This window comes from Egretta garzetta, unplaced genomic scaffold (assembly GCF_000687185.1).
Source record: "Egretta garzetta isolate BGI_Z169 unplaced genomic scaffold, ASM68718v1 scaffold360, whole genome shotgun sequence".
In the NCBI taxonomy this organism is placed as follows: Eukaryota; Metazoa; Chordata; class Aves; order Pelecaniformes; family Ardeidae; genus Egretta; species Egretta garzetta.
Genome location: NW_009258261.1, coordinates 2769247 through 2791962, shown reverse-complemented (window position 1 = coordinate 2791962; position 22716 = coordinate 2769247). Strand labels below are relative to the sequence as shown.

General features: G+C 38.6%; 1 protein-coding gene across 1 annotated transcript in view; it reads left to right on the top strand.

Annotated features, from left to right (window-relative positions):
* SOS1 (SOS Ras/Rac guanine nucleotide exchange factor 1) overlaps positions 1-22472 on the top strand; it is a 58066-nt gene extending 35594 nt beyond the window's left edge. Inside the window, exons 10-23 of the mRNA XM_035895848.1 lie at positions 2297-2424; positions 3397-4052; positions 9011-9092; positions 9499-9621; positions 10157-10260; positions 11389-11611; positions 12286-12405; positions 12733-12895; positions 13239-13356; positions 14707-14879; positions 15848-15964; positions 16103-16367; positions 17442-17560; positions 18916-22472. Coding sequence (XP_035751741.1) covers positions 2297-2424; positions 3397-4052; positions 9011-9092; positions 9499-9621; positions 10157-10260; positions 11389-11611; positions 12286-12405; positions 12733-12895; positions 13239-13356; positions 14707-14879; positions 15848-15964; positions 16103-16367; positions 17442-17560; positions 18916-19410 — 2886 coding nt within the window. The 3' untranslated portion in view covers positions 19411-22472. The remainder of the gene's footprint in view (positions 1-2296; positions 2425-3396; positions 4053-9010; positions 9093-9498; positions 9622-10156; positions 10261-11388; positions 11612-12285; positions 12406-12732; positions 12896-13238; positions 13357-14706; positions 14880-15847; positions 15965-16102; positions 16368-17441; positions 17561-18915) is intronic.
* Positions 22473-22716: the final 244 nt, after the last annotated feature.

Genomic DNA, 22716 nt, shown 5'->3' with positions numbered 1-22716 from the left:
CTCTCTAAACCTAGGTGATGTGCACAACCGAAGCAAATGGAAGATTATTTGAGTTGATACGGTGCTATGTTGAGAAAATTCCTGATTTCTTTATAGGGGTTTATTTTTCTGTTTGGTTTAGTGCTCCCCTTATACGTTGGCCTACATCTGCATGCATTTCTTTTGAGATTTTTCCAAATTTCAAAACCTGTCATTTGGGATGTGGGCCATTTTTGTTCTGCTTTATGCTAGGCACCGTGTTAAATCTAGAGAGTAGAGAAATACAATAAGGGTAGTCTGTTCCTTCTTGGAGCAATGTTTTCTCACCGAGACCTTTTGGGAAGTAGTGCCTGTTGTGGTGCATTGTCAGACCTATTTCAGTGGTTGTCACGTGAGTAAGCACTGATGCCTAATGCCACTTAGGTCAAGAGTATGACAGATTACGTGAACCAAAGCTGCCTAGGATAAACCTTGTGGTCATCCTTATGGCTGAAAACACAATTATAGTAGTCTTTGGCATTGACAGCTATTGCACTGAATTATTAACTCTAGTCAGGGAAAAAATGAGTGCTATTGTATGACCCGTTCAAATGTCAAACATGAGTACATTGTATTTGGTTGGATTTTGGAGGACAATACTTATATTTCACACTGGAAGCAACAGCACGATTATACTGTTTCCAAGGGTGTCTGTTATTCTGGTCCATGCCAGCCTGTCTCTTTACTTTTACCACCTCTGTTGAAACAAATCTTCCAATTGTCTGGAGCCAGTTCTTGGTGTGTAGTAGTCTGAAAAGCTTGTCTCTTAATAATCCTGTAAATAATTGTTGCCTCAGTTTTATGTCTAAGCCACAGCTGTAGTCAACAATTTTTTCACTAACTATGATGTGAAACATTTTAATGTTTAAATGAAGATTTAGGATGAAAATCTTAAACATCTTGGGATAAAACCATTGCAGATCTTGATTTATAAAAGTTATCTGTCACAGTGATAATTAGGCACAAAATATTAGTATTAACCCTTCTCGTCCAGTTCTAGTTTATAACTTTATTATGGTTTTTTGCCCTTTAAGAAGAGTTGAGTTACTATATGAAGGCATTGATGTAGCTGTGTACTCAGATGGGGACTTTTTTACCCTGGTTTTACAAGCTGGCCATGGTTAGATGCTCCCATGATCTCTAGTGAACAGCCAAGCAACCTCTCCATGGAGGAGGAACGCTTACTTCTCCCCACCATCCTTCTGGTTATTGCTTTTCCCCTTTGGTTTTTTTGTATGAAAAAAAAAAAAAAATCACAGTCCTGATGGATAAGCTGAACACAAGCCAGCAGAACACCCTTACAGCAATGAAGGCCTGTATTGCTGTATTAGCAAGTGTGCGGCCATCAGGTTGAGGGAAGTGGCAGTGCTTATCTGTTCAGTACTGGCAAGGCTGCATCGGGAGAACCGCGTTCAGCTTGGGCTTCCTGTTGATACGGTGTACTGAAACAAACCCACTGGAAGCACTTGTCAGGATGACATGAGGACTGGAGCATGTGATGAAGGAGGAGCTGCAGGAGTGGGCTTATTCATTCTGGAGAACAGGAGGCTAAGGAGGAAGGGAAACCTTCCTGCTGTCTTTGCCTGTGTGATGGGGTGGGGAAGACAGAGAAATACTTCACAGCTGAATAGTGCTTCCACGTATTTCGCTATGAAAAGTCAATAAGGGAAATCCTGGTAAGCTATTAGGGGAAAACAACCTGATCTATGTTGGCTCTGCAGTTGAGCTGGAGGTTGGATAAGGTAATGTCCAAGGTACCTTTCAACCTGGATTATTGATTTGATGTGGTTAGTGAGGTGAGATCCCTTATAGTCTTCTGTTTATAAATGCAAAGTTTTGCTTAGCTTTCGCTCCACCTTGCCTGTTTCAGGAGTGTTATAAACATACAGACATCCCACAGAATTAATCTTATGCTGTAGAATGGTATGTATGGGGATCTCCTTCCTTGCTTGTTCCTCTTTAAGATATAACACTTCTAATGGGTTCCTTTTGGGGAGACGTAAGGTAAATCAAACCAGTTTTGAGGTAAAGAACGTGTGCCTGTGTGCATCTGTATCTGGAGGACTAGTGACTGCTGCTCTTGTTTTACTGAGATTAAGCTCTTAGCAGATGGTTGTGTCTCTCACCTGTGCCAGGTTATTTCATTAACTTTAATACTTAATAAGGAGCATGAAAAATCAGCATGTGGCTGGATTTCTTCTTCCTAGGTCAAACTTCTGGATTTGCACGTACCAAAATGCTCGTAACACTTTTTGTATTTGACTTTCAATGTTCACAGCAATTGGAAGAAAAAAGTGAGGATGAAGAGGATAAAGAGTGCTTAAAGCAAGCAATAACTGCCCTACTAAATCTTCAAAGCAGTATGGAACGGATATGCTCCAAAAGTCTTGCAAAACGAAGGCTTAGGTAAACATGTTTCCATTTTTCCTGCTTTCTGCTCTTAGTGCTTTGCTATAAATCCAGGGCTCCTAGTTTCCTCTTTTAGTAAACAATGAACAAAATAGTTTGTGACAAGCCTGCTTTTTCAGAGGAAGTGACATCAAAGCCAAGATAATTTGTTATTGTTTTAAAACTGTTCTAATTTCTATGTGTCCTTGCATACTGGTAGTTGAGACGTTTTGAGAATTCACTGGTAAGTAGACAGTTATGGCATTTGTGGGTTAATTATGCCCAGATAATAAATATCCACCTAAAAATATTGTAAAAGTACATTTTTGTGTGATTAGAAGGGAATGTTCTTGAATTCAAAACTACTTAATCTGAAGAGGTTTTTGTGCAATGACTAGTTAAAATTACCACCGGATAATAGAAATAGATGGATAGATAACTAGTACTTAGTTGCACTGTTGTAGCAAATTTTTGTATTATACTATCTGCTGTTTGATTTAATGCCAATATTTGTGCAGTTATTTAAACATGTTAAAACTTTGCTTTTCCTCTTAAAATTGTTTCAATATTTTCTTTGTCAAACAAGTTCTGTGCTGCAAAGTGTAATCTTTAGGCGTGGGCATGAATGCATTTAACAGCTTATTTTCTCTGAATGTGCTTCTTTCAAATTAATGCAATCTAAAATTGTTGGCTATTGGGAATAAGTGGTTTGTTAGGCTAAGAAGCCCTAATGGCTTGCCTACTCCTGGTTACCTGTGTTTAGGTAAAACATTCATGGCATAGAAAATAGGTAGAAAACTGATCGGATGTGGTAATTCAGAGAAACTTTAGTCAAGGTTTGCAGTGGTGCTGATACTGTGCTGAAATTGCATTCTTTGTGGAATTCTCACCACTCAGAAAGATGAGCTTGTGGTTTTGCTGTTAGTAGTGGTTGTGGTTTTTAAATACATGTATACTAAAAGGCTGCCTTTCTCTCACCCTTCACTGAAGTGAATCTGCATGCCGATTCTATACTCAGCAGATGAAGGGGAAACAGCTAGCAATTAAGAAAATGAATGAAATCCAGAAAAATATTGATGGTTGGGAGGGTAAGGACATTGGACAATGCTGTAACGAGTTCATCATGGAAGGAACACTTACTCGTGTAGGAGCAAAGCACGAGAGACATATATTTCTATTTGATGGCTTGATGATTTGCTGTAAGTCAAATCATGGCCAGCCAAGACTTCCTGGTGCTAGCAATGCAGAATATCGTCTAAAAGAAAAGTTCTTCATGCGAAAGGTACAAATCAACGATAAAGATGACACTAATGAATACAGACATGCTTTTGAAATCATCTTAAAAGATGAGAACAGTGTTATTTTTGCTGCTAAATCTGCTGAAGAGAAAAACAACTGGATGGCAGCATTGATATCTTTGCAATATAGAAGCACGCTAGAAAGGATGTTGGATGTAACAATGTTGCAGGAAGAAAAAGAGGAGCAGATGAGATTTCCAAATCCTGAGCTTTACAGATTTGCAGAACCTGACTCTGAAGAGAATATTGTGTTTGAAGAAAACATGCAGCCCAAATCTGGAATCCCCATCATCAAGGCAGGAACTGTTGTCAAGCTCATTGAGAGGCTGACTTACCACATGTATGCAGGTGAGGCACTTCATTTATATAGCGAAAACTCAAGGTGGTGACTAGATTATGCTTCTTTTTCTGTGTTAAATACATGCAGCAAAATATATAAACTGTGTAGAAAGTGAATATGCTTTGCAGTGGACATATTCTAACATACTTTTTGAGTTAAGGTTTAGAAATCTAAATATGCACTGCTGTAGCAGTTAAAAATATGAATCCTGTTTGGCAGAATGTAGTGGGATATGCATGTGCATAAGGTTATTCTTATGCAAGGGATGAAGGGGGTGGGGGCCTGCAGGAATTCAGCTCTAGACAATACTTTTTCCTGTATGCCCTCGGCTACAAGAATTGCCTTCCCTTGAGACTTCCAAAGCTGGGTGGCACGTGTAGTGCCAGCATTGTGGGAGAGAATTATGGGCCCAGTGTTTTCAGTTAAGAGTTGTACTCAGTCAACTGTTACCTGTGTCCATGCTGGTGTGTAATGAAAAGGCCAATTACCAGCTGCTAGAAGCAGTCACTTTGGCCTTGGAACTTTGCCTTAATCACAATTTCAGTGGGGGTTTTGATTTAAGGACTTTGGGTTTCTGTTCGTGTCAAAGGTTTGTGATTGTCCAGTCCAACCTCAATGTGTGGAGTTTTTCTTGTTGACTTCCTGGGATTTTCATAAGTTGTGCTAAAAAGCATGGGTTGGGTTTGGGGTTTCAATTTTTTAATTATTTTTTTTTTATTCTACCTGTATGTCAGTTATTCTAAAATTCCATGCATCTTGGTATTCTCATATTCAGCTGTAGATTCTTTTTTTTTTTTTTTCTTTATTTTTACTTTTTACACTGATTATCCTATATTGTTCTTCTGCAGCTCAGTCCTGGATACCCTTCATAGACCAGAAATATTTGTTTGGAAGGAGTAGGGAGTAAGCAGAATACAATTAGTGTAGTTAGTACTTCTGTTTATTTTTTTAAATGCTTGTAACTACATCTGTTTATTCCATTACTTTTATTGTCCTTCTCCACATTTCTTTCAGCTAAGCTTTCCTAACATTTATTAGAAACCCAAATGCAATATCATGCTGACAGTTTTCACCAGGGCAGCTTTGTGCCTGTCTTTGTTTTCTTGTAATTTTATAAACTTTTAGCTCTTGGCTTTGAATTTTACAGGCATGATTTATGACATAATTTTATGGTTTTGGAAGTCAAAATAAAACAATTCAGCCTTAGAGAAAGGAAGACACTTTTTTTTTTTTTTTAAAGCTAGCATTGTATTTGGCAGAGAATTAGCAAAAATGGTACTTCATTAGTGCCCTTGTGAACATTTGCTTTGCTTTGGCTAATGTGCACCATCGAGAATTGCCCTTTCTATACACGTTGGGACTTTGGTGCCCTAGCCTTAGCATTGCTCCAGGTGCTAGCAGTGCTCTCCACTCATCATCTCTGTCCAGGGAGCCACAAGCTACATTCTCCAGTTCCGTAAAACAGAAAGGCCTGTATTTACGGAACATATGACTTGTTGAAATATGTCTCTTGTATTGTTTTTTTGCATCTGCATGTCTTTTTGGCCTTTCTAGCACATAGGGCATCAATGAAGAATTTGGTTTGACTGATTAGATCCGCCTTTGTCCACAGTCATTTAAATCTGTGCTTGTAACAGCCCCTATTTAATATAGCTGTAAGTAGGTTGCTTGAAGCCTAACACTGTAGGCATGTGTGACATTGACCAAACTATTGTATGACAAAACTGGGATCATGGGTACTCAGAAATAGGCTGAAAGACTTTGACCAAAAGAGTAAAAATGGTTGTCTTGTGATGTGTTTAGCCTGTCTTTGTAGCCTTTAAGATCTTAGTGCAACATACATGGACCTGATGCTGAATTTCTAGGTTGCACATAATTTCTCAACACCCTGATGTTTCATTCTATACCTTCTTTTCTATAATTGGTTTTCTATGAGGAAAAATGTCATAGTTCTAACCATTCTGTGCTGTCTTTTCCAAGGGAACAAAGAAATAGAGATATAATGACTCAGCCAAAAATGCTCTGTTGCATAGGAAACAAGGTCCGTTTACTATGTAAATCATTTAGTGTTTTGTTGCATTTTGAGATGCAGTGAGTAGGGCAACAACTTTCCATAGTAACCGTTTACTCTTCTTTCATAGACATATCAGCTGAGTTCAAAATTTCTGTTTTGCTTGGAGACATAGAATAAGAGGCATACTCTGGTGATGTCTAGCCAAACAGCTACAGATGGTAGAAATGCTTTTCTTGCCCCACGTAGGGTTGTGTATGTGTGATTGTAGTCTTAAAAGAACACTTCATATGCCAGAATAGCAAGCCCTTACTTTTCTGAGGCAACTTTTCTCAAATATGGTGTGAATGGTTATGGCAGCCCTTGATCTGGCAGTCTAAAGACAGCTATTTACCATAGCTGTGACTCTTCTCTAGGTTTTTATCTTTGTAGGTCAAATACTATAAGGAATAATTACAGATATAATTGCAGAGATGGTACCGATTTGTTGCAAGTAGCTGAAGAGCAGTTTAGTTAATTGCATATTGAGGAGTACGTGGGCTGTGTTCAGACGATAGTCAAATCAGGTCTCGACTTTTTGTCATTTGTGAAGATCCACACAGTCCATCTCACTTGTATGCATGGTTGTTGGACCTTTTATTTTTTTCTTCCCTTGCCTCCATGACAATGCACAAACCAGCTTATCTGCTGAAATATTTCTCTGTTTTGCTGGGGAACTAGCTCTAACGAAGCAGCGCTGCTGGAGTAGGAGGCATCCAGCCATGGCAAGAGCTAGGACAGGGAGACAGTCCTGACAGCCACCTGGCCACAAGGTGCAGCAGACTGTCCAAACCTTTCTGTGGTGGAGCAGTAAACCAGGGAGAAATCTCCTCTGCAAAATCAGCTTTCCATATATTATTACATGAAACTGCCTTTCAATTAGAAATTTGGGTTCTGACCCTATTCGCATATTCTGGTGGGTTTTACTTACTGTAATGTGTTTCTGCATTCATTATCTCCTCATTTGCCTGATTCTTGTTTAAGAGCAGCTGGGTTAGGTGGTACCAAGATTTGAAAGTTGTGGCAATTTTTTTATCTATAGGGCAGTGCTCTTCTATTTTTAAAGCTTTGATATGTTAAGAGTGCTTGTGCGTCATCATAGTGTCCGTTTCCTTTCTTAAGGAATTCAAGGGTGATTATTTATAAATCCTTGTAGAACAAGTTATTGTTCTTTTTCAGCTTTCAAATTGGCTGTATTGAAGAGAATTATCACATGAGCAGACATCCTGACTTAGCTAGTGTTGTCTGTATTTTTTTCAATGCTTGCTCATATATTGTACACCATTTTGAGTTACAGATTTTGCTAGTGAGATAACAAGGTTAGATTTTGATATTTCTGATCTACTTCATCTGAAAATCAGTATATATTGTGGATTTAAACACTAACCCTACCTGTAAATAACAATAGCTATGACTCAGAGCTTGCAGTGATCTGAAAATGCTAATTGCCATGGAGGCTTTCTTTTTCATGTGGTCAAAATCTATTAAGGGTGGATGCTGTGTACAGAATGCAAGCTGTGAAAACTTGAGTTACTGTGCTTACTTCTATACTTGTTTTGTAGGACAACAAAAATTGTGTATTTTCATGGTAAGGATGACGGGGACAGGGATGACATTCTTCGTTGCAAAAGGATTTTTAGGTTTTGCCTTTGAAAAGGATTTTATACTGTACAGTGTCAAGGAGAGGTGGGAGAGGCGTTATGATGAGAAAAATGGAGTGATGAAGGACATAGAGATGGTAAAGCAGAATTGCCAGCTGTTCAAGAAATGGGAACTGGCGTACAACAGAAATGCAAGGAAATGCTGTGTTACACAATACACAGTTAGTTTGTATGACATATTACAGTAAACTGTTGCCCAAATGAAGAGCTTAGTAGGATCCAAGAAAGGTAGAATGTTCATTCAAATGGACAAGATCCTGGTAAATAGTTAAGGAGGCTTTTAAAAAAGCTCTTAAAAACCCTTATTCCAGGAAACAAGTCTAATGCCTTAATATAGTGTTAGGTCAAATAACGCAGGTGGTTTTTTCTTCATTACAGCCTATAGGAACTCCTGCTTCAAGTCCTGTGTGTCCTTTCAGTCACTCTGTGTTAGAAAAATTACCAGTTGGGGTTTGTTTTTAAAATCTCTATATGGATTTAATATGCAAAGCCGTTGCAACCCACTCATTAATTTTGTTTGGGGATAACAATGTTAACATTGTTTCTAGTCAGTTCTGTGCAGTGCCAGTGTGCTGTCACTGCATTTCCTCATGCTTGAAAACAAATGGGTTTTTGCTTTTGTAATTAAGGGAGACACTTTGGGTTTCTGTTTTGAATACTTGCTTGTTTTTAAAATGCATTTGAATATTTAGAATGAACTGATAGGTAACTAGTCAATTCAAATTAAATCTGTTGATTTGCTTAAAGTGAAATAAATATAACCTCAAAGTATAGCTTTCAATTAGCTGAAAAAATATCTAGCCTGGCTTAACCATGACTGGTTATCAGTTTAAGGAGAACATTTTCGCCTTGAAGAGGCCAATTTTCCAATGCGAAGTGACCTGCTGCGTCTTCTGAGTTATGTTGTCCTGATCATTGTCAAAACCAAAATTGTTTACTAGATGGCTCATAACTAAAATCATCTACTTACTATTTTCAAAATTGTTGAAAAAAAGTCCAGTCATTTAATAATTGAAGGGAAAGAAAAAGTCATTGTATTGAATTTTCAACAGAACAGAAATTGTTTTTAAATTCTGTTTTGTATTGCTGTTTTAAGAGATTCTGAATTGTTACCAAAGCAATTTTGGTTTACATCATCCTCTCTTGTAAATTGATAGGCAGGCATCCTTAATTTTAAAGTATACTTAAAGTTATTTTAAAGTATAAAAAAATTAGGTAATTGCTGACATGAGCAAAAAATTATTCTTTGTCTTAGATCCCAACTTTGTTCGGACTTTTCTCACAACATATAGATCCTTCTGTAAACCTCAAGAGTTGCTGAGTCTGCTAATAGAAAGGTATGCCACTGTTAAAAATATAGTTCTAACGAAGTGCAATTTAAAAAAAAAAATTTACATAGAGCTTGTAAGATTCTTGTTTTCCAGTTGGTTTTGATTCACTCCAAACACTTTTTAAAAAGTTGCCAGATTCAAGGATTGCAAGTAAAATGTGCAAGTTATATCCAGAAGCTTTAGGATTGTTCAGGTAGCTCCAGTAACTTCCAGCATCACACAGTTTTGTCTGTGAAATCTGTGTTGTTACTGAATTTAGCAAATCTTCCTATATGTTTACCAAGACGTAAGATTCTGATAATTGGAAACTTTCTGAATTTTGACCTATCTTTAATCAACATTTTATTTGTGCATGTTGTGAGCAAGATTAGTGTAATAGGAGCCTAGTGTTAATACCCATCTTCTGTGCTAGATTTGAAATTCCAGAGCCTGAGCCAACAGAAGCTGATCGTATTGCTATGGAGAATGGAGACCAGCCTCTTAGTGCAGAGTTAAAAAGATTTAGGAAAGAGTACATTCAGCCTGTGCAGCTACGGTGAGTATTGCATCAATGTGAGTTAAGTCTTTTGAAGTACCACGTTTTGGATGCAGTGGCTCTTTGTGATACCAGCAGCCTTTCTTGTAGATGCTCAGATAGGGAGAGTGCATGGAAAATCAGCCTACTGCTTGAAAACCTGGTGGGAATTTGAATTGATGGCATGAAAAGCCTTGGGAAAGGCTTGTGCTGAGTTTTAGACTATTAGTGTGCAAATTAGTTTCTTATACTCACATTTTTTAAAAAAATTCATGTTTCTGCAAAGCTATGCAGCATAAATGTGCCACAAGGATATAGGCAGAGAACATTTTAGATAATGTTCTCTTTATGAACAATAGCATTACTCTGACTTCTTTGAATTTAAAGTAGAAAAATGCTTATAGCTGGTTACTGGTGAAATGCAGACAGTAGAATAACTGCATTTGGTCTGCTGATTCTGATATTCCTGTGAGCCCTCACCTCCTAAAAGCCTTGAAATGCTAGACCTGAAGATAGACTGCATTGTAGTGTGCTTACTTATCCTTTGCTTTTGCAGAGTATTAAATGTGTGTCGACACTGGGTAGAACACCACTTCTATGACTTTGAAAGAGATGCTGATCTTCTGCAACGTTTGGAGGAATTCATTGGAACAGTAAGAGGTACTTACCATTTCTTAAGTGCTGGCATTTAACATAAAGCATCCCTTTTCAAAGGTAGGAAATGGGATCACTTTTCCTTTCACTGAGCAGATAAACAGGACTGAGTGCTTATTAAATACTTTGCAGAGAACAGAAAATAAACCTTAATTTAAAGAAGAAAGCCCACTATTATTCCAAGGCTGACCCCTGTTCAGAAGAATGAATGTTCTATACATCCTGATAAATAAGTATTGGTTTTGTTATAAAGGGACTTAAATAATGCAAAATAATAATAACTGAGTAATGACCAAGACAGAATGGTTGCTTTGATTGTCCTCTTAAATGATACACGCTTAATTTTTCTAAAAGTTTGATGGTGGAAGCCACTATTTCTTTGAAGCAAGGGGTTTTCAGCTGTTTCACAGTGCATATTAGGACACCTTCCAGTTGTGATTGTACAGACCTTTCCTGTTCCCTTGTAAGAAAAATGGAGACAGTGACAGGAGCAGTTTGTAGGAAAATATTGCATTAGAGAAGTATTTAATGGCTATTTAGCAACTGCAAAGAGAAGGAGAATGAGCCAGCTAGTTTAATGTGAATTACTAGTAAATTTTCAATGGACTTGCCATCTCATGCATGAAACTCTTACGGTGTAGAGCTAAACAGGCATTTGGCCTTTGGGTTTTATTCTGAGCTTTGATGCTAAATGCAATAGAGGGAGAAGTTTTTCCCTGTTTGTTATTTTGCCCTTCTATGTTATCTGAGGTAAGCATGTACTCTTGCCCAAAGTATAAAGTTCAGGGTGTTTATAGAAGTGCCTTTTGGCCAAAAGAAAGCTAGTTCCCATAGACTCATTGTAAAGTCAAAAAAGAAAGGAAAATGCCCAATTTGGAGCAAGACCCTAATTTGGGCATTCTGAATTGTGCTTGGGCAAACTTGGCATGCTCAGTATTGGCTGTTGAGGAATTCTTTATATGTTTAAAAGTTTCAAGACGTGTGTGAGAACACCACTTACGCACTTCTAAAGAATATGGCTGCTTCAATTTCATAGGTTTTGGATTTAAATCCAAAGATTTCTAAGTTATACTGACCTCTTTGGGCAAACAGTATTAAGAGTAACTAAATAGTAACTTTCTCTCTGTGTGCCAGGCAAAGCGATGAAGAAATGGGTTGAATCGATCACAAAGATAATTAACCGGAAAAAGCAGGCACAAGCCATTGGGCCAAGTCACAACATTACTTTTGAGAGCCCACCTCCGGCGATTGAATGGCACATAAGCAAACCAGGACACACAGAGACTTTTGACTTGCTCACTTTGCATCCAATAGAAATTGCTCGGCAGCTCACTTTACTTGAGTCAGATTTTTACAGGTAACTTTCCTCCATTGAAAAACACATGACACAAACCAAAATATTCTCCAGCATGATATTCTCTGCGGGCCCCTGCTGTGAAGCCCCACGGTAGGTCAAGGGACTTTACCAATGCTGTATATTAATTGCTGTTTTTTCAGGGGAAAAAAAAAAAAAACAACAGTATCTGTCTTATCCTCCCCAAGTTAACATGCGGTACATGTGACTGATGCATACTGTTAATTGCATTTTGCTGCAGGTTTCTCTTGATATTTTCCACGTAGATCAACCACTGAGTACGAACATGAATTAAATCAGTTTTCTTCATATCCTAGTTTATGAAGCAAATTATGGACCGTGGCAGACCTCACCAGCTGTCTGTGAGAGGCTGTTCAGGTGTTGGAAGCTCACATTTTATTATGGCAAATGAGATTAGACTTCATTCTTCATTTAGATGAACAGAGGTGGTTAATACTCAAATAAACTAAGAAACATTTACACACTAAAAAAGAAGCACAGAAATACCAGTCACTTAGTCATGTGGGGACCCTAACATTATAGAAGAGGAGTGACACTTGGAAGAATTTATTTCCAAATATTAATTCCAAATTCACTGGAAGTAAAGAGATTTGGGGAAAAAATATCTTCTTTCCTGCTTTTAATTACATTTTTGATACATGCATCTACTTTTCTAGAGCTGTGCAGCCATCTGAACTAGTTGGAAGTGTGTGGACAAAGGAAGATAAAGAGATTAATTCTCCAAACCTTCTCAAAATGATAAGGCATACAACTAACCTCACTTTGTGGTTTGAAAAGTAAGTGATTTTCCTGAATCTGCACCTACTCCATTTCTGGACGTTTACTGTCCATTCAGAAGTATTCGGTGAAAAATTCTGTTCTAGGAGAATTCCAGTTTTAAGTCATGTTTAGATGCTATAACTAGTCTCTGCAAGAATCTTATCATAATGGACTCAGCTTTTTATTATTAGAATACTTTCAAATGTTTATTCTCTAAAAATTTTAAAAATTTCGTCAAGTAATTTGATAAACTTTTTGTATTTGTTTGTGTTTATGACTTAATATTTGATTTTGGAAAACTCATCAATGCTTTAATACAAAATAAAATGTTCTTGTCTATTTAGATGCATTGTAGAAACAGAAAACCTAGAGGAAAGAGTAATTGTAGTGAGCCGGATAATTGAGATCCTGCAAGTTTTTCAAGAGCTAAACAACTTTAATGGTGTCCTTGAGATTGTCAGTGCTATGAACTCTGCTGCAGTGTATAGGTTGGATCACACATTTGAGGTACAGTGAAATGTTTTCCATTTTTGGTATGGAAATGTAATGCAGTGCACCTTAGCTACCGTATAAAAGCCTGTCTTTTCAGTAAGCATGTCCTTCAAAGAAGGAGCAATGAAGGTAAATCCCACAACAAATTAATTGATCAGGGTGTAATTGAGAGGCTTTTTTCTTGGTTTCAGAAGAAAGAAATCAATCCTCACTTAAGAAAGGCAGAAAAAGGTAGCGAGATCCTGAGATGCTGGGGCACTGACTTAAATATCAGTGGGAGACTATTACTCTCAGTATTGTTGCTTGGCTACACCTTCACCCTGTCTTTCCAAACAATGTGTTTCATCTCTCTTTTTAGCAAATTCCAAGTCGCCAGAAGAAGATTTTAGAAGAAGCTTATGAGCTAAGTGAGGATCATTATAAGAAATACTTGGCAAAACTCAGGTCCATTAATCCTCCTTGTGTGCCTTTTTTTGGTAAGTATGTTTGGTTTGAATGAGCTGTATCATGCATAAACATTTGGAAAGTATTGAGCCAGGGCAGTAAACAGAGTATGATCAATAGTGAGAAGTCAGTTTTAACAGGACAGTTGGGTTTAAATTTCAGGTGCCCAGACAGTAATTGCATATATGTGAAAGAAAAATTAAAGTGACTATTAATTGCAGGTGTTATTTGCAGTAAAAATAAGTATATCTGCGATACCTTATTTACATACTTACTAATTTTTACTTTGAATGTGGTTTGAACTGTGTTGTGACCATAAATGCCTTAAATGGAAGACAGTCACATTAGAAATATTATTGCTATTGACAGTAGATAACAAAGGACTCCCTTCCCCATGAAGAATTCCAAGAAATAAAGCTAGAGTTTTAATTTTGATAGTTTCTTATAACTAGAGTCTTATTTCTATTAAAGTCTTATTTCCATAAAAGCAGAGTTTGGGAAGAAAGCCTCTTCTTTATCATCAGACATAACAGTTCTTTTTCAAGTAGATTGCTTGGAATTTCTGGCGTTTAGCAAATTGTGAAGTTAAGCACATGGCATTCTTGTTCTTTAGCAAGCTGTTTGGATGTTTGCTGCAGATCAGTTCCAACCCTGGACGTTACACTTGTCCAGCATAGGCTTTAGGCCAAAACCAAAAGAAAATAGTGTTGATGGCTTTTTTGGCCTTTTACAGATTGGGGAAAGATATACTCCAGAGCTCTGCAAAGAAAGATAAGATCAACTAAGAAACCTTCTGTCCTGCTTCAGAGATGAGTAGAGGTTAGCAGGATCACATGTGAATAGCTTCAGTTATTTCTCTCAAGTTACACTTAGAGTCATAATGACAATTCCAGATACATTATCTGTGAACTTGAGAGTGATCTTTTCTTTCTAATCTTCAAATGATTTGATGCAATGATGAAGCCAGGAGTGGAGAGTGGAGCAGAAAAATAAAACCTGAAAATAATTAGAGTTGGGCTGGGGTCTCTAATGGAGTAGAGTTGAATTGAGACAGAACAGTTGAGAGGAAGCACTTGAGTTCAGTGTACTCTTGTCTTGCAAAATGGTAGTAGTGTTCAGTTGTGTGAGCTTCCTAAACAATAGAAAGATGCAGAGATTTTGATGCAAAAGAGGTAGCTTTATGGAAAAGGTATATTAAAATATTTAAATTATTGCCCTTATTTGAAAAGTAGGTGCAGTTCTCTTATTGACCCTAACAGAGAATTTTTCTAAGTAATCAGAATGCACAATTTAAATTCTTTAAGAATTCTTTGTATTCCGGTCATGTGACTTTCTCCTTGTTTTGTACTGTATGTTGAGAACCTCTTCTGTGTGCTCTCTAGGGATTTACTTAACTAACATTTTGAAAACAGAAGAAGGCAACCCTGAATTTCTAAAGCGACATGGGAAAGAACTTATAAACTTCAGCAAGAGAAGAAAGGTAGCTGAAATAACAGGAGAGATACAGCAGTACCAGAACCAGCCATATTGTTTAAGAGTGGAATTTGACATCAGGGTAAGTGGCATTATTTCCTTGAGTCCGTGCACTGAACTACTTCTGTGGTGACTCTGGCTGATAGGCTATAAGGACAGACTGAATTCACATAGATTCAATCAGACTGAATCTGAGACTAGCAGAAGGCCTGTCACAAAGTATCTCTCTGGTCTCACTGTAAGAAAGGGCAGAAAACTCAATGCTTGCAGTTTGGTGGGTTTTGGTCCCCCCTGCCCCCAGCTGTTGGGATATTGGTAGATAGATCTTCTTACTGATCAGTGTTAAACAGGAACAGAAACTACCAGATTCTCACTGTCCTTCATTCAGTTGGGTTTATTTTTCCAGTGAGCCCAGTTGTCTTTTTCCTCCTCTGTTACACTGCCTTTAAGTTTCCAGGTTTACCTGACGTGTTGGCAGTGATGATACTCACATTTTACTTTCTCCTGTTGTTTATTATCCTTGGTCTGTAGTGTTCTCTAAGCAATTCTCTCCTCTGTTTGCTTTTCATTCTTCCTTTTCTTTTACCTTCCTTTTTTTTTTTTTTTTAAGTATCTTTTGAGCTATATACTTTCAGAGAGTCATAGGACAGGTTATCTGAAGAGATTCTGCAAGATTTTCTTTTGTTATTTGTTCTTCTTAGGGTTTGACAGAATGCATTGTGAGAGCAGTCTTCCCTGCATCAGTGTGAAGATGGACTACATACAGCTTCTTCTGAAGGTGTTTGAGCTAACTTGGTCTGATTTTTGCACTGCAGAAAGTATTTAGGGTACTTGCACAGTTGGTTTTCAGGCCAAGCATAGCAGTGGCAATGCCTAGCAAAGGGCTGGCAACAAACAGATTTAATGACTTAAAAATCTATCATTACTTCTGATTCCAGCATTTTCTCTCTTCTCTGGAACAGTTGGGATTGTTTCTGTGGTAGAAACAAACAGTACTAAGCTAGTAAGAAGTAGCTTAGCTGACAAGTTTTCTACCTTCTTGTATTTCAGAGATTTTTTGAAAACCTGAATCCAATGGGAAACAGCATGGAGACAGAATTTACAGATTATCTGTTCAACAAGTCACTAGAGATAGAGCCACGAAATGTCAAGCCTCCACCAAGATTTGTTAGTATTCAATTCATTGGTTTTGGTTTTTTAAGAAATGCTTACCTTTGTCTTTCATAGATAGCAGAAGTAATTTTAGATTTAGGTGATCTTGTGGCCTTTTGATTTTGTTTGATACTATCTTTTTTGTCATTTCAGCCCAAAAAATACAGCTATCCTCTCAAGTCCCCAGGTGTTCGTCCCTCTAATCCAAGGCCAGGTACCATGAGACATCCTACACCCCTGCAACAGGAGCCAAGGAAAATTAGTTACAGCCGCATCCCAGAGAGCGAGACTGAAACTACAGCATCTGCACCAAACTCTCCCCGAACACCTTTGACCCCTCCCCCTGCTTCTGCTACTTCAAGTACTACAGATGCCTGCAGTGTGTTTGACTCGGATCCTTCAAGTCCTTTTCATGCAAGTAGGTGTTAATAGATTGTCTATGAAGAATGTGTGTATTTGATTTTGTGGTGCTAAACAAGTGTTAACATGCTAAACATGTTTTAGTGACTATAGAAATAGTTGCTTTTGTCTCCTGGCAGCAGCAAAAGCTTTCAGTATGTTTTGTTCTTTTTTTTCTTACAAGTTTTTTATCTTAAAGAGAGAAACTGAACAGAATTAGGTGTGTTACATAGAGAGTATTACATGTCAGAGCTATACTGCTAGGGCTCATATATGTCCCAAACAAACATTTGTGGGATTTGCTGCCACAGATATATGTGGTGAATGTATTCGGTGAGTATCTGATGGTGAACAATAAGAAAAAAAATGGACGTTTTGTGTGTGCCTTATTCTGCTGTCTGCCATTCCCAAATTGGTTTCAGTGTGCATGGATGGTTTTCCTGCAGAACTTAAAATTGGCATTTCCCTGCTTTAAATCCACCAGGACCCATCCACACATATTTTCTTTTGGTCTTCACCAACATATAAGGAAGCTCATATTTTATAGTGTCCTTTCAGTAATTTATAGTGGACATGGCCTCCTTTTGTGTGTGAGGGCTTTCAAAGGAGTACAAGGTTAGTCCTGTGTTCAGCTGGTTGCCACAAATAGGTGAAATAACTTGCGAAAAGCAGAAGTTGCTTATCAGAGCAGTGACATTGCTGAGTGTCCAAGCTAGGTCTCTGGAATATCTCTTCAGAAGAAGATACTACTTCATTGGGTTGGCCTATTGACTTGCAGGTTCAGAATAGTGTTTTAGTGCTGTTGTGATGCAAGAAGAACTTTGTAGCGTGGCTTTGGTCTCGAGGATTACTTAAGAATGAATAGGAATTGATGGCCGCAGAGGCGATTGCAGTTCAGAAAATCAGTTTGTCTGGAAGCTGCAAGGTAGAGGGTTGTTTCATTGTGTTTCTTTAATACACCTTCTTGATTCATGCTGCTTTTTATGAGCAATGACTTTATTACTTATGACACCTTTATTGGCAGCAATAAAGGAAATAAACAGAGTCAAACAAAAATTTGTCATTATCAGGATTTTTTTTTTATGTCCACTAGGATCTGCTTCTGTGTCATCCATAAACTTTACCAAAAATTCAGATGAAGCTCATGTTCCCCCTCCAGTACCTCCACGAAGAAGACCAGAGTCTGCCCCAGCTGAATCCTCTCCATCAAAAGTAAGGAAGGAGAAAAAAGGGTGGGGGTTTTTTTTCTGGGAGCAGAGCGCAGAGTATGATAGAAAAGTAACTCTTAAAGATAGTACATGTATTTTTGAAGAACTGTATGTGAAAGAGTATTTCAAGCCTTCACAGCTCTGCCTCATTATGTCCTGATCCCAAATGAATTAAAATTAACAGATGGGACCTAAATTTAGGGTTAGAAATTTCTCTTGTCTACTGCTCCACTATGCTGCAGCCCTCACATTGCCTGTGAGAACGTGAGGTTTCAGGCAGATGTTTCCATCTGCGATAATTGTCCCAGAGTTTTATTTTAGAGTGTATGAGTGGGGTTAAAGAACTGAAGAATAGTAATGATGGAAAGTGATGTACAGCTCAGTCCTCTGAAAAGGTTCATTAGAATATTTGACCCTGATGCTGTGATGCTCAGTGCTTTCTTTCCCTTCTTGGTTACCTGTCCTGTCTGCCTGCCTGCTTGAGCCATTGCTACATTTTCCTTTTGCATTTGTCTGGCATTTGGGATCTGATCCAGCCTTTTTTGCAGACAGTGTCAAATGTCTCTTGATTTCAGTTGGAGCTGGTTTGTGACTTCAGAGAATTGGGTGCATTTGAAAATCCCATTCAAAATTACTTCAGAGCATGCAAGTCTTTGAAGAGGGCCTGTATATGGCTCTTTGGCAAGTTGTTTTCAGACTGCAGGTGACTATGCTGTCAGCCAGCGGAGTTTAACACATCACGTTCCTACCAAAATGTAATTGCAAATGTCATATACGTGATAGGCTGTTGGACACCAATTACCCTGTCATTGTGGTCTGCAGCTGGGGAACTGTTCAATAATTCTGACTACTTAATTCCATCTTCTGAGCATAGTTTATTTTTTTCCTTGTTCAGCATCATCTGCCTCTCCCTTTTCCTCATTTTCTTTGAGAAATACCTGGTGTTATTACCCACCCCAAGTGCTTGTTACTGGGGAAGTGGTGGAAGATATCCGCACCTACCTGACAAGCAGACCCGGAACTAGCATGGAAATTGTTGCTTTGACCATTCTTTGTCCCACTCTCTGTATCTTCTTTCCTTCCATCCTTGGTTGTTAACTCATGTATTGACATACCCCTGCTCTCCCCCTGCACATCCAGTCTCTGTCCACATCCTTCTGAGAAACATGTTTTTCAGGCACTGCCACTCCCTTTTGCTTCCATACTCCCCATCTTCATTCTGCACCTGCTTGCTGTGCCTCTTCCTTAACTGGATAAGAGCAATCTGCAGGGCAGGAGCTCTGCTTCCATTTCACAGCAGGGTCCTGTTCTTTACTGCCACTCTAAAATTTTATTGAATGAAATGTTTGTGTACCTCAGATTACTTCTGCACACCTGGACAGCCCACCAGCAATCCCTCCTAGGCAACCAACCTCTAAAGTGTATTCACCAAGGTACTCAGTGCCTGACCGGACCTGCGTCTCTGACCCCCCTGAAAGCCCTCCTGTGTTACCACCACGAGAACCTGTGCGAACTCCAGATGTTTTCTCTAGCTCACCACTACACCTCCAGCCTCCACCACTGGGGAGAAAAAGCGAACTTGGTAACACCTTTTTCCCAAACAGTCCATCTCCGTTTACTCCCCCTCCCCCTCAGACACCTTCTCCACATGTAGCACGGAGGCATCTTCCATCACCACCTTTGATACCACAAGATGTGGACCTCCATTCTGTTGCTGGACCACCTGTTCCTCCACGACAAAGCACTTCTCAACATATCCCAAAGCTTCCTCCAAAAACTTATAAAAGGGAGCACACACACCCATCGATGCATCGGGACGGACCACCGTTGCTGGAGAATGCCCACTCCTCCTGAACTATCCCTTGCGCTGGGAGTCTCATTTTCCTGGTGCTACGTCTGTTGCTGGCAATGGATGCACTGAACCTGGTGGTGCCAAGGAGTTGGGATGTGTATGCCAAACACTAAAAACTCTCCAATAGATTGGAAATGCAGTGTACAGAAATGGAATTGCAAAAACATTCTAGTACAAAAACTGGTTAACTTGCTATTCTTGTTTTAGTATGCAGGACACTGTTCTAAAGTAATTGGACAACTGATTGTACCAGAAAACAGACTTGAGAGACTTTGGCCAATGAGCAGAGACTTGTGTTTGTGTAGTGATCAATAATGTCCAGTACAGAAAGGAAAACAGCCTTGTATCCATCAGTTCCATACAGTGGCACAGTTTTTGGAATGAAAACATTATGCACTTTTTTTAAATCTCAAACAGGGAACTTTATATCCTTCTTAGTTTTCCTTTGCTTTACTCCCTGCTTTAAAATACCTTCCTAAAATTATGAAGAGGACTGTGAGGAAGATCTGTGGTACCTAACCGAGCTAGAATTAAGGCAAAGCACTGTATTGCGGTCCTGTTTACAAGTTGTTACAATGAGTAGTAGGGGGTACCTAGGCTTCACCAAAGAGGTACTTTATTATTATTTTCTGAAATATTATGGTGCCAGTTCAAAAATAAATTTTTGCCAGGAAGCATAATGTCTAATTATTGCTCTCTTTAGATAAAGCAGATTAAAGTCTTACATCATTAAGATGACAGCGATTTTTTTTTTTAAAAAAAAGCAGCACTATCATCCGAAGTAAATATACTACTACATTTAGAAGACTGTTAATCTCTGCTAGGTTATGTCACGTTCTTTTTAAGGTTTACTGATAATCCATTTCATGGCTAATAGCTATTCTTTTTCAGTCATGCCATGAAAACAGTCACTTGTGAAAAGGAGCACTCACTGGTCAACTTCCATAGCTATTGTCATGTTTTACTAACAACAGATTAATCAGCATACATAGAATTGACTTGCAGTTGCATAAATCATGTGTATATAGTGAACGTTGCATAAATATACTTGCAGATTGTTTTTAATTTAATTGAAATAAAGATACAGATATGTTTGGCTGACATATGTTAAATTATTACACAGACAAATGTACAACTCAGTTTTTCAGTTAAGCACTGAAGGGGATAAAAGCACATGTTGTGGTACATATTTTTTTCCTAGTTCAGTGTATGTATTTTAGTAATAAGTGTCTAAAGAGAAGTCTATTTTGGCATGTGTTACAAAGTAATAATTTAGTAATATTTGAGAAACTGGGTTACTCCTAAAGTAATTGTTATCCATTATAAAACTTCGTACACCTCCTGTATGACACTTGTTAGAAAAATTCAAACTTCTATTAATCTTTACAGTAGCTTTCTATGTCCAAAATAATACACATGATGGAACATGTACTGGTATAAGTATCATGACATGGATTATCCATAAACCTGTGTACTGCTCTTCAACTCTAGACAATATTGTGAACAGTAATGCATGGCAGTTATTGAAGAAAAGAAGCTCTATAATCTCCACTACAGTACGTCTGTGAAGTGTCTTATCTTCAGTTAATACGGCCCGTGGGTCAAATGAAGATTCTATCACATTTCCTCTTTGGAAGAAGAATACATTTCAGTGTCTTGGAAAGCTGTGTCATTACAGATGGTGCTAGTCGAATTATGATGGAAATCACCTTTTTTAATGCTTTCTGCAACGGCCTTGATCAGTGCCCCTTGATCCTTTAGTGTAGTCATTACATTTTAGAAAGCGTTCTGATTTCATCAACAAGAACGGTGGTTTTCATCATCATCAAATGTTGAAATTTGTCAGTTGTATTCTTTCTTTGATGTCTTTAACAACACTGTTTTGAAACATTTTCCTGGCAAAAGACAAAAAAGTGAAGATCTCTAAACCTTGGTTTCAGAGGAGAATGTTATATGGGAGCTTCATAAAACTCTCAATATCATGTAAACTATTAGCTCATTAGTGGATTACCAGGGAAAACTCCTTAAATTTAGACTTTCTGATCTGTATCTCTTCTTCTGTATGCTCTTGTCTGTGCTATTTTGCAGCCAAGGCAGACCAGGCAGAAGAAATGATCCAGTGGTTAGGTTGCTCAGCTAGAAGGAGCAACCTCACGTGGATCCTACTAATCAACAGATTTCTTGAATGTCGGTAGATCTCTGTTTCCCTTTTTGAAATGGACAATGCTGTTTCACATCTTCGTGGTTGAGGATAGAAGTCCTTACTGGTGAGGTACTCGGACAATGAGCGATAATGGTCACCATGCAAGAACCTAACTTAAATGTACTTTGGAGCCCAGCAGAATGGGTCAGTCATACAGTGCACAAATCATGGTGTTGACTCAGCTGCAAACATGAAAGACAGGGTGAGAATCAAACCTGTTGCATTTAGAATAGAATTTTGAGTACAACTGCTAAGCCACTGGTGTGTCTAATGACAGCTTTATTTGCATTAATAATTATTTAATCTGGAATGACTTCTTATTTGGACCACGTTTGCATTAGTGACAATTTTCAGATAGAAAATGAAATTATTTTAATGATGCTGTCTGTCTTCTTGGTAAAATGACCCTGCATGGTCTAGTGTGGCCTGGGATGATGATTTGGCCTGGACAATGAAACATGCTTGTATGAAGGCTAGGTGAGTTGCTGTATTACTCTTGAGTGCTAATGTATGGCTAAAAGTCAGCCTAAACAACTGCAAACTGCGTAGGCAGGGTTATAGAGGTCAGCAGAACTTTATAGGTGCGGTACTTAGCAATTTGTGCTGTTTCACCTCAAGGTTTCTACTTAATATATAGTCTAGTGCAACAGTGGAGCATAACCTGGGTTGGTTCATTTTCTTCTACAGTGTCATGGTTGTATGGTAGCACAGAAAAGCCCTCTGGGAATTTGGAAGTGCTTGGATTCCAAGTGCAAGGTCCTACACCTGGATCAGAGCAACCCTTGGCAACAATACAGGCTGGGGGATGAAAGGATTGAGAGCAGCCCTGTGGAGAAGGACTTGGGGGTACTGATGGATGAAAAGCTGGACATGAGCCAGCAATGTGCACTCGCAGCCCAGAAGGCCAACCGTACCCTGGGCTGCATCAAGAGAAGTGGGGCCAGCAGGCAGCAGGTCGAGGGAGGTGATTCTGCCCCTCTACCCCATTCTGGTGAGACCCCACCTGGAGTCCTGCATCCAGCTCTGGAGCCCTCAGCACAGGAAAGACATGGGCCTGTTAGAGCAGGTCCAGAGGAGGGCTACAAAAGTCATCAGAGGGCTGGAA